Source organism: Pseudophryne corroboree, chromosome 4 (assembly GCF_028390025.1).
Source record: "Pseudophryne corroboree isolate aPseCor3 chromosome 4, aPseCor3.hap2, whole genome shotgun sequence".
Classification (NCBI taxonomy): domain Eukaryota; kingdom Metazoa; phylum Chordata; class Amphibia; order Anura; family Myobatrachidae; genus Pseudophryne; species Pseudophryne corroboree.
Genome location: NC_086447.1, coordinates 761,127,229 through 761,145,619, shown reverse-complemented (window position 1 = coordinate 761,145,619; position 18,391 = coordinate 761,127,229). Strand labels below are relative to the sequence as shown.

The window sequence follows — 18,391 nt, the reverse complement described above, 5'->3', positions numbered from 1 at the left end:
AGAGGCAATTCACAAACTGTATTCCCAGCAGGTGATAGTCAAGGTGCCCCTCCTTCAACAAGGACGGGGTTACTATTCCACAATGTTTGTGGTACCGAAACCGGACGGTTCGGTGAGACCCATTTTAAATTTGAAATCCTTGAACACTTATATAAAAAAATTCAAGTTCAAGATGGAATCGCTCAGGGCGGTTATTTCAAGCCTGGACGAGGGGGATTACATGGTATCACTGGACATCAAGGATGCTTACCTGCATGTCCCCATTTACCATCCTCACCAGGAGTACCTCAGATTTGTGGTACAGGATTGTCATTACCAATTCCAGACGTTGCCGTTTGGTCTGTCCACGGCACCGAGGGTATTTACCAAGGTAATGGCCGAAATGATGATACTCCTTCGAAAAAAGGGAGTTTTAATTATCCCGTACTTGGACGATCTCCTGATAAAGGCGAGGTCCAGGGAGCAGTTGTTGGTCGGGGTAGCACTATCTCGGGAGGTGCTACAACAGCACGGTTGGATTCTAAATATTCCAAAGTCACAGCTGGTCCCTACGACACGTCTACTGTTCCTGGGGATGGTTCTGGACACAGAACAGAAAAAAGTGTTTCTCCCGGAGGAGAAAGCCAAGGAGCTGTCATCTCTAGTCAGAGGCCTCCTGAAACCAAAACAGGTGTCGGTGCATCACTGCACGCGAGTCCTGGGAAAAATAGTAGCTTCCTACGAAGCAATTCCATTCGGCAGGTTCCATGCAAGGACCTTTCAGTGGGACCTGTTGGACAAGTGGTCCGGATCGCATCTTCAGATGCATCGGCTGATAACCCTGTCTCCAAGGACCAGGGTGTCTCTGCTGTGGTGGCTGCAGAGTGCTCATCTTCAAGAGGGCCGCAGATTCGGCATACAGGACTGGGTCCTGGTGACCACGGATGCCAGCCTTCGAGGCTGGGGGGCAATCACACAGGGAAGAAACTTCCAGGGACTATGGTCAAGTCAGGAGACTTCCCTACACATAAATATTCTGGAACTGAGGGCCATTTACAATGCCCTAAGTCAGGCAAGACCACTGCTTCAAAACCAGCCGGTACTGATTCAGTCAGACAACATCACGGCAGTCGCCCATGTAAACCGACAGGGCGGCACAAGAAGCAGGATGGCGATGGCAGAAGCCACAAGGATTCTCCGATGGGCGGAAAATCACGTGTTAGCACTGTCAGCAGTGTTTATTCCGGGAGTGGACAACTGGGAAGCAGACTTCCTCAGCAGGCACGACCTCCACCCGGGAGAGTGGGGACTTCATCCAGAAGTCTTCCAGCTGATTGTAAACCGTTGGGAACGGCCACAGGTGGACATGATGGCGTCCCGCCTAAACAAAAAGCTAGAAAGATATTGCGCCAGGTCGAGAGACCCTCAGGCAATAGCTGTGGACGCTCTAGTGACACCGTGGGTGTACCAGTCGGTTTATGTGTTCCCTCCTCTTCCTCTCATACCCAAGGTACTGAGGATAATAAGAAAAAGAGGAGTAAGAACTATATTCATTGTTCCGGATTGGCCAAGAAGAGCTTGGTACCCGGAACTTCAAGAACTGATCTCAGAGGACCCATGGCCTCTGCCGCTCAGACAGGACCTGCTGCAGCAGGGGCCCTGTCTGTTCCAAGACTTACCACGGCTGCGTTTGACGGCATGGCGGTTGAACGCCGGATCCTGAAGGAAAAGGGCATTCCGGAGGAAGTCATCCCTACGCTGATTAAAGTTAGGAAAGAAGTGACCGCAAACTATTATCACCGCATATGGCGAAAATATGTTGCGTGGTGTGAGGCCAGGAAGGCCCCAACGGAGGAATTTCAGCTGGGTCGTTTTCTGCACTTCCTACAGTCAGGGGCGACTATGGGCCTAAAATTGGGTTCCATTAAGGTCCAGATTTCGGCTCTGTCAATTTTCTTCCAGAAAGAACTGGCTTCACTGCCTGAAGTTCAGACATTTGTTAAGGGAGTGCTGCATATTCAGCCCCCTTTTGTGCCTCCAGTGGCACCTTGGGATCTCAACGTGGTGTTGGATTTCCTAAAGTCGCATTGGTTTGAGCCACTTAAAACCGTGGTTTTGAAATATCTCACGTGGAAAGTGGTCATGCTGTTGGCCTTGGCTTCGGCCAGGCGTGTGTCAGAATTGGCGGCTTTGTCATGTAAAAGCCCTTATCTGATTTTCCATATGGATAGGGCAGAATTGAGGACTCGTCCCCAGTTTCTCCCTAAGGTGGTATCAGCTTTTCATTTGAACCAACCTATTGTAGTGCCTGCGGCTACTAAAGACTTGGAGGATTCCAAGTTGTTGGACGTAGTCAGGGCCCTGAAAATTTATGTTTCCAGGACAGCTAGTGTCAGGAAAACTGACTCGCTATTTATCCTGTATGCACCCAACAAGCTGGGTGCTCCTGCTTCAAAGCAGACTATTGCTCGCTGGATCTGTAGTACGATTCAGCTTGCACATTCTGCGACTGGACTGCCGCATCCTAGATCAGTGAAAGCCCATTCCACGAGGAAGGTGGGCTCTTCTTGGGCGGCTGCCCGAGAGGTCTCGGCTTTACAACTTTGCCGAGCAGCTACTTGGTCGGGGTCAAACACATTTGCAAAATTCTACAAGTTTGATACCCTGGCTGAGGAGGACCTAGAGTTTGCTCATTCGGTGCTGCAGAGTCATCCGCACTCTCCCGCCCGTTTGGGAGCTTTGGTATAATCTCCATGGTCCTCACGGAGTCCCAGCATCCACTTAGGATGTCAGAGAAAATAAGATTTTACTCACCGGTAATTCTATTTCTCGTAGTCCGTAGTGGATGCTGGGCGCCCATCCCAAGTACGGATTGTCTGCAATACTTGTATATAGTTATTGTTTAACTAAAGGGTTATTGTTGAGCCATCTGTTGAGAGGCTCAGTTATATTTCATACTGTTAACTGGGTATAGTATCACGAGTTATACGGTGTGATTGGTGTGGCTAATATGAGTCTTACCCGGGATTCAAAATCCTTCCTTATTGTGTCAGCTCTTCCGGGCACAGTATCCTAACTGAGGTCTGGAGGAGGGTCATAGTGGGAGGAGCCAGTGCACACCAGGTAGTCCTAAAGCTTTCTTTAGTTGTGCCCAGTCTCCTGCGGAGCCGCTATTCCCCATGGTCCTTACGGAGTCCCAGCATCCACTACGGACTACGAGAAATAGATTTACCGGTGCGTAAAATCTTATTTTTTTACCGGGTTGAATTACCGGGTCAGGCGACCCGCTAATTTAGCAAAGGAGCTTTCACATCGCACACTGACCCGTTTCGACACGGCAATATGCCGTGTCGATACCGGGTTATTTGTGCGATGTGAAAGGGGTATTAATGTTAAGTGTCCACATTGGCTAAATTACTGTTTTTATTTAAAAAAAAGTATATATACAGACTTCCCTATAATTCTATTTAAAAAAAAGTATATATACAGACTTCCCTATAATTCTATACATTTAATATCAGAATTAAGTAGAACTGAAGTTTATTTGCCACGATGTAAATGACAAGCTTTTCATATGCAGTAAAGTTGCCAACTTTTGCCCAAATGGAATAACTTGCCGGTTGTCGTTAGTGAGCGGTAAATGTCTGATGATATTTCATGCAGCAATTTGTTTTAAGGCAATAACAACTTGGTTTCAGCAAATTGCCACGTCAATCTAGCGGCTATGTAACCGAAATCTTGCTGCTGGCCACAACTCACAGCCTTTTACATTTGGGACTTTGTGGGACTCCCCTCTGGAATGATTTCCATCATTGGTGTCGTGTGGTCATACCCACATACAGAGGTCAGCTGCAGGATAATGGGGATTCTACTCCTTGACTAAAATGATAAGGACTCATCCAGTCTAAAAACTGACTCCTCTTTCAATCAGTTCATCTGATCCCTCTTCTCCCATAGATTCTCCTTCATCTGTGAAGAAGAGGTACCCAATATAAGTGAATACAGGTGATGACTGCATCATACAGATGCTGGGGTGCCAGAGGAGACAGTCCAACAATGTTCTAGTTCAAAGAGAAAGACATCCCATTATCTTCCCCGCTTTTGTCCCAATGGTGGAACACAAAAACACCTTCAGATTGAAGCACAACATTGTGATCTGTAAATGATTGGACATGCACACATATTCACACTGATATTGGACAAACAATACAATTCCACAGGTGGAAACGCTGATTCAAGGCCATCTGAAAGAAGTAGGGATTAATGAAGAGCAGTTTCAACAAGCGTGTTTATCTCCTCTTGCTCATTCTCCAGGAGTAAAGGTAACACTCTTCTTCAAAATAACTATCAATGTGTAAATGGCTCTAAACTAACTTGTGCATGTACCAAGAGCTAACCAAAATATGTATATAATAATAGGGAGGCCAATCCCAGGCCGTTTTTTCAGTCCCGGGATTTCTGGGATTGTAGTATGGATCATTGTAGGGAGCAGGGAAAGTAAGGAAGGAGGGAGGGTGGGTGTAGGGAGCAGTGAGGGAGTGTGGTGGTACAAAGGGGTGTAGTATGGTATGCCGGCGGCCGGGCTCCCGGCGACCAGCATGCCGTCGCCGGGATACCGACAGCGTGGCGAGCGCAAATGAGCCCCTTGCGGGCTCGCCACGCTGCGGGCACGGTGGTGCGTTACGCGCACCACGCTATTTATTCTCCCTCCAGGTGGGTCGTGGACCCCCAAGAGGGTGAAAGTGTCGGTATGCCGGCTGTCAGGATTCCGGCGCCAGTATACTGTGCGCCAGGATCCCGACAGCCGGCAAACTGAAGACCAACCGGTAGAAAGCAGTGAGGGTGGGTATGTGGGGAACACAGACAGGATGGATGTAGGGAGTTTATACATGGTGCTTACTAATAGGTGGGCAGCCATGTAGATGCAGACAGTGCCAGCGGCATTTCAAAGGTAGCGCTGCCCACCAGCTAATCGGAGCTGGTGGTCTGGCAGCCAATGTACACTGCTGCCACCCAGTCCATACAGCCGGGCAGAGTCTGAGCTAAGTGCTGCTAGTGCTCAGCGCTGCCCGGACTAACTGCACATGCGTAACCTAATCCCGCAAATCCCGGGATTGGAGGCTCCAATCTCAAAATTCAATTCCGCTGTTCTAATCCCGGGATTGGCCTCCCTATATAATATATGTAATAGATATACCACTCTTGGGTGTGCTGTCACGCTCTGGTATACTCACGCCTTGGTGTTCGTGTATCAAAGCGCAACTGCACACGCAAGACTGGTATATCTATTCTATGGAATAGCACCGCTTGTGACAAAATACGGTGAAACAGATACAGAATAGTAGGAAAAAATAGTTAAGAATAGGCTGTTTCATTTTAATTATTTCGAGTGAATCAACACAACTGGATAGTGGTGTAAGTCAATAGAGCAGTTGACATTTTTCTGTTAGAAATATTTGTCAGTGAGGCGAGGATCGTGCGCTGCCGTCAGTGAGGCGAGGATCGTGCGCTGCCGTCAGTGAGGCGAGGATCGTGCGCTGCCGTCAGTGAGGCGGGGATCGTGCGCTGCCGTCAGTGAGGCGGGGATCGTGCGCTGCCGTCAGTGAGGCGGGGATCGTGCGCTGCCGTCAGTGAGGCGGGGATCGTGCGCTGCCGTCAGTGAGGCGGGGATCGTGCGCTGCCGTCAGTGAGGCGGGGATCGTGCGCTGCCGTCAGTGAGGCGGGGATCATTCGCTGCTCTCAGTGAGGCAAACCCCCATTTTTCTTGTTTCTACATATTGTACAAGGCAAATCATTTTTCTCTAACGTCCTAAGTGGATGCTGGGGACTCCGTCAGGACCATGGGGTTTAGCGGCTCCGCAGGAGACAGGGCACAATAATAAAAGCTTTAGGATCAGGTGGTGTGCACTGGCTCCTCCCCCTATGACCCTCCTCCAAGCCTCAATTAGATCTTTGTGCCCGGCCGAGAAGGGTGCAATCTAGGTGGCTCTCCTGAGCTGCTTAGAATAAAAGTTTAAGTTAGGTTTTTTATTTTCAGTGAGTCCTGCTGGCAACAGGCTCACTGCTACGAGGGACTTAGGGGAGAGAAGTAAACTCACCTGCGTGCAGGATGGATTTGCTTCTTAGGCTACTGGACACCATTAGCTCCAGAGGGAGTCGGAACACAGGTCTCACCCTGGGGTTCGTCCCGGAGCCGTGCCGCCGACCCCCCTTGCAGATGCCGAAGTTGAAGAGGCCCAGAGGTCCAGAAACAGGCGGCAGAAGACTTTCAGTCTTCATAAGGTAGCGCACAGCACTGCAGCTGTGCGCCATTGTTGTCAGCACACTTCATACCAGCGGTCACTGAGGGTGCAGGGCGCTGGGGGGGGGCGCCCTGGGCAGCAATGTATTATACCTTTTTTATGGCTAAAATACATCACATATAGCCCTTGAGGCTATATGGATGTATTTAACCCCTGCCAGATCTCACAAACTCCGGGAGAAGAGCCCGCCGTTTTAGGGGGCGGGGCCTATTCTCCTCAGCACACGGCGCCATTTTCCTGCTCAGCTCTGCTGTGAGGAAGGCTCCCAGGCTCTCCCCTGCACTGCACTACAGAAACAGGGTTAAAACAGAGAGGGGGGGCACTTATTTGGCGATATGATTACATATGTAAAAATGCTATAAGGGAAAACACTTGTATAAGGGGTTGTCCCTGTATAATTATAGCGTTTTTGGTGTGTGCTGGCAAACTCTCCCTCTGTCTCCCCAAAGGGCTAGTGGGGTCCTGTCCTCTATCAGAGCATTCCCTGTGTGTGTGCTGTGTGTCGGTACGTGTGTGTCGACATGTAGGAGGACGATGTTGGTGAGGAGGCGGAGCAAATTGCCTGTATTGGTGATGTCACTCTCTAGGGAGTCGACACCGGAATGGATGGCTTATTTAGGAATTACGTGATAATGTCAACACGATGCAAGGTCGGTTGACGACATGAGACGGCCGGCAAACAAATTAGTACCTGTCCAGGCGTCTCAGACACCGTCAGGGGCTTGTAAAAACGCCCATTTACCTCAGTTGGTCGACACAGACACAGACACGGACACTGACTTCAGTGTCGACGGTGAAGAAACAAACGTATTTTCCTTTAGGGCCACACGTTACATGTTAAGGGCAATGAAGGAGGTGTTACATATTTCTGATACTACAAGTACCACAAATAAGGGTATTATGTAGGGTGGGAATAATCTACTTGTAGTTTTTCCTGAATCAGATAAATTAAAGTGTGTGATGATACGTGGGTTTCCTCCGATAGAAAATTATTGGAGGTATACCCTTTCCCGCCAGAAGTGAGGGCGAGTTGGGAAACACACCTTAGGGTGGATAAGGCGCTCACACGCTTATAAAAACAAGTGGCGTTACCGTCTCCAGATACGGCCGCCCTCAAAGAGCCAGCTGATAGGAAGCTGAAAAATATCCTAAATAGTATATACACACATACTGGTGTTATACTACGACCAGCAATCGCCTCAGCCTGGATGTGCAGCGCTGGGGGGGCTTGGTCGGATTTCCTGACTGAAAATATTGATACCCTTGACAGGAACAATATTTTATTGACTATAGAGCATTTTAAGGATGCATTTCTATATATGCGAGATGCGCAGAGGGATATTTGCATTCTGGCATCAAGAGTAGATGTGATGTCCATATCTGCCAGACGATGTTTATAGACACGACAGTGGTCAGGTGATGCAGATTCCAGACGGCACATGGAAGTATTGCCGTATAAAGGGGCGGTCCATCGGACCTGGTGGCCATGGCAACAGCTGGAAAATCCACTTTTGTTACCCCAAGTCACATCTCAGCAGAAAAGGACACAGTCTTTTCAGTCTCAGTCTTTTCGTACCCATAAAGGCAGGAGGGCAAAAGGCCAGTCATATCTGCCCAGGGTTAGAGGAAAGGGAAGAAGACTGCAGCAGGCAGCCCATTCCCAGGAACAGAAGTCCTCCACAGCTTCTGCCAAGTCCGCAGCATGACGCTGGGGCCATACAAGCGGACTCAGGTGCGGTGGGGGGTCATCTCAAGAGTTTCAGCACGCAGTGGGCTCACTCGCAAGTGGACTCCTGGATCCTACACGTAGTATCCCAGGTGTACATTGGAAATTCGAGACGTCTTCCCCCTCACAAGTTCCTGAAGTCTGCTTTACCAACGTCTCCCTCCGACAGGGAGGCAGTATGGGAAAAAAATTCACAGGCTGTATTCCCAGCAGGTGATAATCAAAGTACCCCTCCTACAACAAGGGAAGGGGTATTATTCCACACTATATTGTGGTACTGAAGCCAAACGGCTCGGTGAGATCTAAAAGATTTGAACAATTACATACAAGGGTTCAAATCAAGATGGAGTCACTCAGAGCAGTGATAGCGAACCAGGACGATATGGTGTCACTGGATATCAGGGACGCTTACCTACATGTCCAAATTTTGCCCTTCTCACCAAGGGTATCTCAGGTTCGTGGTACAGAACTGTCACTATCAGTTCAGACGCTGCCGTTTGGATTGTCCACGGCACCCCGGGTCTTTACCATGGTAATGGCCGAAATGATGATTCTTCCTAAAAGAAATATGGACGCTTTCCTGATAAGGGCAAGGTCCAGAGAACAGTTGGCGGTCGGAGTAGCACTATCTCAAGTAGTTCTACGACAGCACGAGTGGATTCTAAATATTCCAAAATCGCAGCTTTTTCCGACGACACGTCTAATGTTCCTAGGAATGATTCTGGACACAGTCCAGAAAAGGATGTTTTCTCCCGGAGAAGAAGACCAGGGAGTTATCCGAGCTAGTCAGGAACCTCCTAAAACCAGGAAAAGTATCAGTGCATCATTGCACAAGGGTCCTGTGAAAAATGGTGGTTTCTTACAAAGCGATCCCATTCGGTAGATTTCACGCAAGAACCTTTCAGTGGAATCTGCTGGGAAAATGGTCCGGATCGCATCTTCAGATGCATCAGCGGATAACCCTGTCTCCAAGGACAAGGGTGTTTTCTTCTGCGGTGGCTGCAGAGTGCTCATCTATGAAAGGGCCGCAGATTCGACATTCAGGACTGGGTCCTGGTGACCACGGATGCCAGCCTGAGTGGCTGGGGAGCAGTCACACAAGGAAAAAATTTCCAGGGAGTGTGATCAAGTCTGGAGACTTCTCTCCACATAAATATACTGGAGCTAAGGGCAATTTACAAGGCTCTAAGCTTAGCAAGACCTCTGCTTCAAGGTCAGCCGGTATTGATCCAGTGGGACAACATCACGGCAGTCGCCCACGTAAACAGACAGGGCGGCACATGAAGCAGGAGGGAAATGGCAGAAACTGCAAGGATTCTTCGCTGGGCGAAAAATCATGTGATAACACTCTCAGCAGTGTTAATTCCGGGAGTGGAAAACTGGGAAGCAAACTTCCTCAGCAGGCATAACCTCCACCCGGGAGAGTGGGGACTTCAGCGGGAAGTCTTCCACATGATTGTAAACCGTTGGGAAAAACCAAAGGTGGACATGATGGCGTCCCGCCTGAACAAAAAACTAGACAAATATTGCGCCAGGTCAAGGGACCCTCAGGCAATAGCGGTGGACGCTCTGGTAACACTGTGGGTGTACCAGTCAGGGTATGTGTTCCCTCCTATGCATCTCATACCAAAAGTACTGAGAATCATAAGAAGGAGATGAGTAAGAACGATACTCGTGGTTCCGGATGGGTCAAGAAGGACTTGGTACCCGGAACTTCAAGAGATGCTCACGGAAGAACCGTGGCCTCTACCTTTAAGAAAGGACCTGCTCCAGCAGGGGCCTTGTCTGTTCCAAGACTTACCGCGGCTGCGTTTGACGGCATGGCAGTTGAACGCCGGATCCTGAAAGGGCATTCCAGATGAAGTCCTCTCTACCCTGGTCGAAGCCAGGAAGGATGTAACCGCAAAACATTTTCACCGCATTTGGCGAAAATATGTTGCGTGGTGTGAGGCCAAGAAGGTCCCTACAGAGGAATTCCAACTGGGTCGTTTCCTACATTTCCTGAAAACAGGACTGTCTATCGGCCTAAAATTAGGGTCCATTAAGGTTCAAATTTCGACCCTGTCAAATTTCTACCAGAAAGAACTGGCTTCAGTGCCTGAAGTTCAGACGTTTGTAAAAGGGGTACTGCATATACAGCCTCCTTTTGTGCCCCCAGTGGCACCTTGGGATCTCAATGTTGTTTTGAGTTTCCTAAAGTCACATTGGTTTGATCCACTCACCACTGTGGAATTAAAATATTTCACATGGAAGGTGAAGATTCTATTAGCCCTGGCTTCAGCCAGGCGTGTGTCAGAATGGGCGGCTTTATCATATAAAAGCCCTTACTTAATTTTTCATTCTAACAGGGCAGAATTGAGGACTCGTCCTCAATTTCTCCTTAAGGTGTTTTCTGTTCTTCACATGAACCAACCTATTGTGGTACCTGCGGCTACTAGGGACTTGGAGGACTCCAAGTTACTTGACGTTGTCAGGGCCCTGAATATATATGTTTCCAGGACGACTGGAGTCAGAAAATCTGACTCGCTGTTTAGCCTGTATGCACCCAACAAGATGGGTGTTCCTGCTTCTAAGCAGACGATTGCTCGCTGGATTTGTAGTACAATTCAGCTTGCACATTCTGTGGCAGGCTTGCCACAGCCAAAATCAGTAAAAGCCCATTCCACAAGGAAGTGGGCTCATCTTGGGCGGCTGCCCGAGGGGTCTCGGCTTTACAACTTTGCCGAGCTGCTACTTGGTCAGGGGCACACCCTGACTGAGGAGGACCTGGAGTTCTCTCATTCGGTGCTGCAGAGTCATCCGCACTCTCCCGCCCGTTTGGGAGCTTTGGTATAATCCCCATGGTCCTGACGGAGTCCCCAGCATCCACTTAGGACGTTAGAGAAAATAAGAATTTACTTACCGATAATTCTATTTCTCGTAGTCCGTAGTGGATGCTGGGCGCCCATCCCAAGTGCGGATTGTCTGCAATACTTATACATAGTTATTGTTACAAAAATCGGGTTATTCTTGTTGTGAGCCATCTTTTCAGAGGCTCCTTCGTTGTTATCATACTGTTAACTGGGTTCAGATCACAGGTTGTACGGTGTGATTGGTGTGGCTGGTATGAGTCTTACCCGGGATTCAATATCCTTCCTTATTATGCACGCTCGTCCGGGCACAGTATCCTAACTGAGTCTTGGAGGAGGGTCATAGGGGGAGGAGCCAGTGCACACCACCTGATCCTAAAGCTTTTATTATTGTGCCCTGTCTCCTGCGGAGCCGCTAAACCCCATGGTCCTGACGGAGTCCCCAGCATCCACTACGGACTACGAGAAATAGAATTATCGGTAAGTAAATTCTTATTTTTCAGTATATGATGGTGGCATGGTGCTGCTTTAAATACCCATTTTTTTCAGTATTTGTGGGTTGTTGTTTTTTTTTAAACCATGTTTTTAGTGCATAATTATTATTATTATTATTATTATTATACAGAACCATGTCGATTCTATTAATACATTTCATGCAGATATTGATGTCAGTTAAGGCTAGCTATTTTGCCATCATAAAAAATTCCACTGTTATTTGTAGGTTCTAATGTACACTCTCTAAAATGTAAAGCTTTTCTGTCCAATGTATATTGTTTCCAATTAAGATGAGGCAGCCTGCACCCATAAATCTCTCCAGACCATCTTTGAAGGATAATGTAGATTAAGAGATAATGCGCTGTAATCTGCTCATTGACCTTAGGTTTTTCATCTACATGGAGATCAGTCTGGGATGTTGCTTTCTGAACCTGCCGCAGTGAAACATTAAGAAGTATCAGAAAATAAAATGTAACTTTTATTTTTAATATCCCATCAAACTCCATAGTAATTTAATAAATGTGAATTGTCTTGTCCTTATGTATAGAGCATGTTGCAGCCTGTGGTAGCTGTGGAAGATTTTGCTATCTTTAAAGAAATGATGCTACAGAAGAATATTGAACTGCAGTTACAAGCAATTCAAATAATACAACAAAGAAATGGTAATACATTGCTCCTTCTCTTATTCATGTAACCGTTTCCACAACTAAAAGGTTCTTCTATTTAACTATAAATCCCCTTGTAAAAAAAATACAAGTTAACCCTTGTCATTTATTTTAAAGTGTTCCTATTATATTCTTTAGTATCCTTTAAAAATGTGTTTTATTTCCCATGCAGGTGTGCTTCCCGAATGTCTGCAGAATGGTACGGATATTATGTCTGACCTTGAGCAACAGGAGATGAAACTAATATCCGAAGCATTGAGGTAAAAAAAAAAAGCATCTATCTATCTATCTATCTATCTATCTATCTATCTATCTATCTATCTATCTATCTATCTATCTATCTTATATAAAATTATAGATAGAGTATTGGTGAGTACAACCACTACTTGTGTATCCTATATAATAAAAGGCTAATGCTGCTCCTCACCTCTATGGGGAATTCAAGTGTTTTGTGTGCTGGCGGCCAGTAGATGGCGCCCGACGGAACAATTCAAGTGTTGCTTTGTTCGGGCACACACAAGCACCGACGCTGATATTACTGTTATGTTCCATCATTTGGGCCGGCGGTAAATAGTCTATAATAAATTGTTAGGTATGTTTTGTTTTCTAAAGATGAGATAGAAATCTCCACATGTTATAAATTGTCTTTCATGTTAGGCTGCCGTAGTAAAGGACCTCAGTGCATGGGTTATTCTGCATACTGAATCTGCTTTGATAAGACTGGAAAAATGTATTACAGTGTTAAAAACCCTTGCATGCCTTCTTGGTAGTAAAACAAGCTCTTACTGAACCTCTTCTGCATGGTACACAAGCCCTTTGTCACACTTCCTAAGGTTCCAACAGCCTGCTGCATGTAACCCGCTCACCCCACAGTATAGAAACACCAGACTGACCCTCCACTCAGACTATTGCTCTACCAGTCTGCGGCCTACCCACAAAGTTTTGCACCACCATGCTGTGACTCCTGGAGCATTGCACAAAGCCTCTTCGCTTCTGCATGTGGCCTCCACTCCTGTGACAATGTTATATTACACTGTACTATTATTGCTAACATGGTTCCTAAGAAATACTGGTTCCTAAGACGCGTCCCCATGTAAAACAGCAAAACGGCGGCACTCCGGCCAATGAAACTTCAGTCAAAGAGGTTTGTTAGCTAACAAGCCTGTCTGAATAAAGTTTCATTGACCGGAGTGCCGCCTTTTTGCTGTTTTATAGATATTATATAAAAAATATATATATATATATATATATATATATATATATATATATATATACACATATATATTGTAATATCATTTTTTTTTTATTACATTCCTATGCTCATAGGGATCAGCACCATATTAAGTCCCGACAGTAATTGCGCTGACACCATATTATGCCCCAAACAGTAATGCCCCTGTAACCATATTCTGCCACACACAGTAATGCCTCTGGCACCATTTTAGTCCCCCACATTAATATCCTTGTCATCATATTATGCCCCACACAGTAATTATAATAGTGCCTACTCCTTGTCAGGTGATCCCCCCCCCTCCACCCCAGTTGTTTGCGCCTGCCTGCTTCAAATTAAAACTACACCCCCCTGATGGAGGCCCTGGCTGTGGCTTCTGCTGTTAGTCGCAGAGGCACAACAACAGGTCTACTACGTTATGCCGGCTGACGGGATCCCGCCCGCCGGCATGCAGGCAGCGAGGCGAGCGCCAAAGAGCCACTTGCGGGCACGGTGGCACACTATACGCACCATGCTATTTATTCTCTACCCAGGGGTGTCGTGGACCCCCCTATACGGTGAATAGTTGTTGGTATGCCGGCTGTCGGGATCCCGGCGCCGGTATGTTGAGTCTTCAAGTGTTTGGGGGAAGGTAGCTGCAAGGCTAGCACATAGAAGTGACATGCTTAGCACAGCAGTCCATGTTTTTAGTCGCTGTGGCACTGATTGGTCTAGCTGTGCACTAAGAGGAGACAGGAAGAGACCATGATCAGAGGAAGGCTTGATTTGCTATTGCAATTAATACAACTTACATTAGTCTTTAATAAAATATTGCACATTAAACGACTATATCAATTGAATACACAGTCTTTTCTTGATAAAAACGATTCCATTATCAATCAGGTTTTACTTCTACTATCCATTTGTGTATGTGTAGTATGTGAAAGGCCGCTACAAGTAGTCTGATAAACTTAGTTTTATATCTCTTGCATTTTTAATCTTGTATTTACCATACCAACTGTACTTTTAAAGTAGGGGCTGTACTGATGCAGTTCATGTGCAAAGTACAGCAAATGTGTTTATCTAAAATTCTAGGATATCAAGAGAAGAATATGAACAGGAACAGCAGCGCAAAAAGGTAAGTACATTTTAAGAAATAAATTAATAAAATTGTACAGTCTGCAATATCTTAATGTTGTTTTTTTATTTTTTTGGCAGGAAACAAGTGCAACTAATTTAGGAGAGAATTCCACTAAAACCTCAACATATGTTAAAATGACAGCACAAGAGACAGGTAATAAATGCATCAAGCCTGTACCATAGCGAAAGCCTAGTCGGTGAACGTCTGGGAATCAGTGTTGTGTTGAATCAGTGTTGTGTTATCCAGCTTTCCGGTCATGAATGATCTTCTGCTTGGTGTCAGTTCACTCAGCTGATTTAAAGAATACACTCACAGGTGGATCTGACTGGATAAAGGAGAGAATTAAGCATATATGATCTTCCAGATTCATAATAAATTCTTCCGAGATTGCTATAGAACAAGTAGAATATTCAGCCACTTCAACCTTGTCTTTACATAGTTATACTTATAACTCCAGTAAAGTGTTTTTCTTTGTCAGAATGCCAGCACTTCAGGTAACTTTACTGTCGGGAAGCAATATGTCATTGAAAGGCCCTCTCCCCTGTACTGTAATTGTGATCTAATCCTAGGTATATAATCCTGGATCAGGTCCCCACTTCTGAAAGATGAATTGAACAATGTTTGAGCACCTTTAAAATACGTATCTTTTATCACGGCCATTCGGCAGACATGTATATGATATCTCTGTGCTCAGGAGAACAGTCTAAATAAAGCAGTATTTACTGGTGAACAGTCACAACCTAACAGTATGGGCTCTCTAGTTTAAAAGTGTATTTCCCTCTCTTTTCTCCTTATCAAAAGCTATTCATTTTAATGCAAAGAAAACCTGATCTGTCCTGAAAAAACATTAGGAAATTCAGTTGACTAGACTCATGGCAAAGGGCCTAATTCAGCATGAGTTGTAGTTTTGTGAGAAATCGCAAAACTACAACTCATGGGGCTAATTCAGTAAGCCCCGCAGAAGTGCGGAAATCGCTATTTGCTGATTTCTGCACATGCGTGCACGACGGTGCGTGCATACGCGAGGTCTTAAAATTCAATTGCATGCGACCGCAGTTTTGAGAGCCAGCGGGGGCATCGACAGCACAGTTTTTGTGGTCGTCAACGCACCATTTGGGGAGCACAGTATGGACAACGGAGGTGGGGTGGGCAACCACTTCAACCCGAAAGATGGCAGCCTTCTGACTGCCTATGCAACTAGGCTGCATAGGCAGGGGGCTACCCTTACCATGTGAGCGCTTTGCTGTTTGGCGAAGCACTCGCATGTTATTGGGGGGGGGGCAGGACACTGCATGTGGGGCAGCCTTGCCTTGCCCTGTGCTGGGCGTCCCCCTGCATGCTAGCGAAAAGATTAGTAGTTTTGCTACTTTTAGCAAAACTACAACTCCTGCTGAATTGGGCCCCTTGTCTCTAGCATGCGGGGGGACGCCCAAGTACAGCACAAGGCTTCCCCGCATGCCGAGTCCTCCTCCACCCCCTGCTAAAATGTGAGCGCATCGCTATACAATGCTGCGCTCGTATCTTAAGGGTTGCCCCTTCCTACGCAACCTATCTGCGAAGGCAGTTTCCAGGCAGCCCCACAAACGGTCCAGGCAGGCCTCCATTGTACGGACCGTGCCCCCCGAATGGCTTGTCAATACCTACAAAATGCTGTATTAACAACCCGTTTCCGCCACCCCGCCGGGACTTGGATTGCGGTCACATGCGATTGCAGTTTAAGTCCTCACGTGTGCACACAGCGGCCAAATAGCAATTTCAGCACTTCTGTGATCCATGCTGAATCGGGCCCAAAGTTCCTTCCATTGCAGGCTTCTTTTGCCAAAATGTCACCTGGGTATAAATAGCAGAAAATCCTATGGGCAAGTGTTTAACTAGAAGTAGCTGCTGCAACAGACTTTAAGCTGATGGAAAGGCACACTAAATATATTGAAACCTACTGAGGACAAACACTGCCTGCCATCAAAGTAAGATACTGATGAGCTAAATTAGCTAAATAAAGGAAACGTATAATTATCAATAGTTATTGGTGCTCCATTTATTTGTAAAGTTAAAATTTTAATTTTGGACATATACAGTACATACACATATATGTACACCGCTTACAGTGTCATCTGTACCAAGGTTTCATTATATAGTTTATCTCCCCACAGAAGTAGCCAAGCCTGTTGAGGCCACAAAACAGTGCTTGAAAGCACAAGAGCTTCCATATAAGCCACCAACTGTTAGAGTTAAAGAACTTAGTAATACAGAGGCTGCTGAGGCCTGGATGGAGCAAGCAAGGAAAGAGGCTGGCATACAAGGTTCTGTCACTGTAAGTATTTTTCAGATTATTTTTTTCTTAATGTGGTAATTTTTTTTTAAATAGTTTAAACTAATAATACCCCTTTTCCACCTGAGTACTGGGTCAGATCCAGGATGTTTAACCCGGCTACAACCCATGTCAGTCCCGCTGTTTCCACTGCACTTCGACACGGGTTATTCCCGGGTCGGATCTGTTTCCACTTAGCCCGGGTAAGCTCTGTAAAAGCTATTGATGTCACTTGTTACTCGGGTCTGAAAACACGGGTAATGACCGTTTCCACTGCACAATTACCCGGGTCATTACCGTGTTCAACCCAGGTAGCTACCCGGGTAAGATTCCAGGGTCACTCAACCCGTGTTGAGCCGTTTCCACTTACTAAAAACCTGTGTTGATGCATGCCCCCGTGCAAAAACATGGGTAAATTTAGCCAGTCGAAAAGGAATATTAGTGGCAGGTTCTGACTGTGCTAATAGCTGGTAATTATATAGAGACTAGGCCTGGACTGCACACCCTAGCTTCTTATAGCTTCTAGCTGGTAATTATGGAGGGGAAACTCGGTTGTTTGTTCACACCTCTATGGGCTTAGAGCAAGGCTACCTTAGCAGATAACCCACGTTATAGTATCGCACAAGATTCTGATGAAACCTTGCGGCTACCCTCTCCCATAGAGTTTATCAGCAGTAATCCAGATCTCAAGAAGGTGAGAAGAGCAACACATTAGTCTACATCAGTGGGTGGTAGTCTCTGACACTCCAGCTGCTGTGGAGCTCCACAGCCCTGCTTATAGTCTTGTTAAGGAATGCGAAAACTGTGCACTAGAAAGGTGCAGGAGCATGGATGAGAATCCACCAAGTTTCTTAGAGGGACAGAAACAGCACCAAACACTCATAAAGATCGCTAGGAGACGTGAGTAATCCAGATTCAGATAGCTAGAAGGAGACACGAACAGCACAGAATACAGATGAGGTTGGATGGCTGCTCTCCAATGATTCCTGCTATGTACTTCTTAAGGCTGAAGAAACTGTTCAGAAGGAGAGGTGCATGTATAGGATGTGTTTGAGCAACTTCAATATATTAGAGCACACCTCATGTTGTAGAATTGCCTGCATTAGTATAGTAAGGCTTACAATTTTCCTGCTGTTGGTGGACTACAACTTTCAAAGTTCTCACTCAGTCTACAGTCTAAATAACACCTGTTAGACAACACACTGTTTCTGCCCTCCTGTTTAGGCTTAATGGAACATTCAAAGTGTATTCTCAAGTCTTCCCTACACCATGGTGTAGTACAGTGTGCACTCAGTGACTGCATCCCTAGAACTTTTGTATCATTTAACAAGGAGGTAATAAAATTGATGTAATGCAAAAACTTGCCAGAAAGTGTGCACATTTTTTTCTCTGACGTCCTAGTGGATGCTGGGAACTCCGTAAGGACCATGGGGAATAGCGGCTCCGCAGGAGACTGGGCACAAAAAGTAAAAGCTTTAGACTAGCTGGTGTGCACTGGCTCCTCCCCCTATGACCCTCCTCCAAGCCTCAGTTAGATTTTTGTGCCCGAACGAGAAGGGTGCAAGCTAGGTGGCTCTCCTGAGCTGCTTAGAAGTAAAAGTTTAAATAGGTTTTTTATTTTCAGTGAGTCCTGCTGGCAACAGGCTCACTGCATCGTGGGACTAAGGGGAGAAGAAGCGAACTCACCTGACTGCAGAGTGGATTGGGCTTCTTGGC

At 46.4% G+C, this 18,391-nt stretch overlaps 1 protein-coding gene across 1 annotated transcript in view; it reads left to right on the top strand.

Moving 5' to 3' along the window:
* The window catches only part of CFAP36 (cilia and flagella associated protein 36), a 61,543-nt gene that overhangs the window by 15,436 nt on the left and 27,716 nt on the right, over window positions 1–18,391 (top strand). Inside the window, exons 3-8 of the mRNA XM_063918197.1 lie at window positions 4,200–4,301; window positions 11,899–12,013; window positions 12,189–12,276; window positions 14,322–14,364; window positions 14,445–14,520; window positions 16,518–16,678. Coding sequence (XP_063774267.1) covers window positions 4,200–4,301; window positions 11,899–12,013; window positions 12,189–12,276; window positions 14,322–14,364; window positions 14,445–14,520; window positions 16,518–16,678 — 585 coding nt within the window. The remainder of the gene's footprint in view (window positions 1–4,199; window positions 4,302–11,898; window positions 12,014–12,188; window positions 12,277–14,321; window positions 14,365–14,444; window positions 14,521–16,517; window positions 16,679–18,391) is intronic.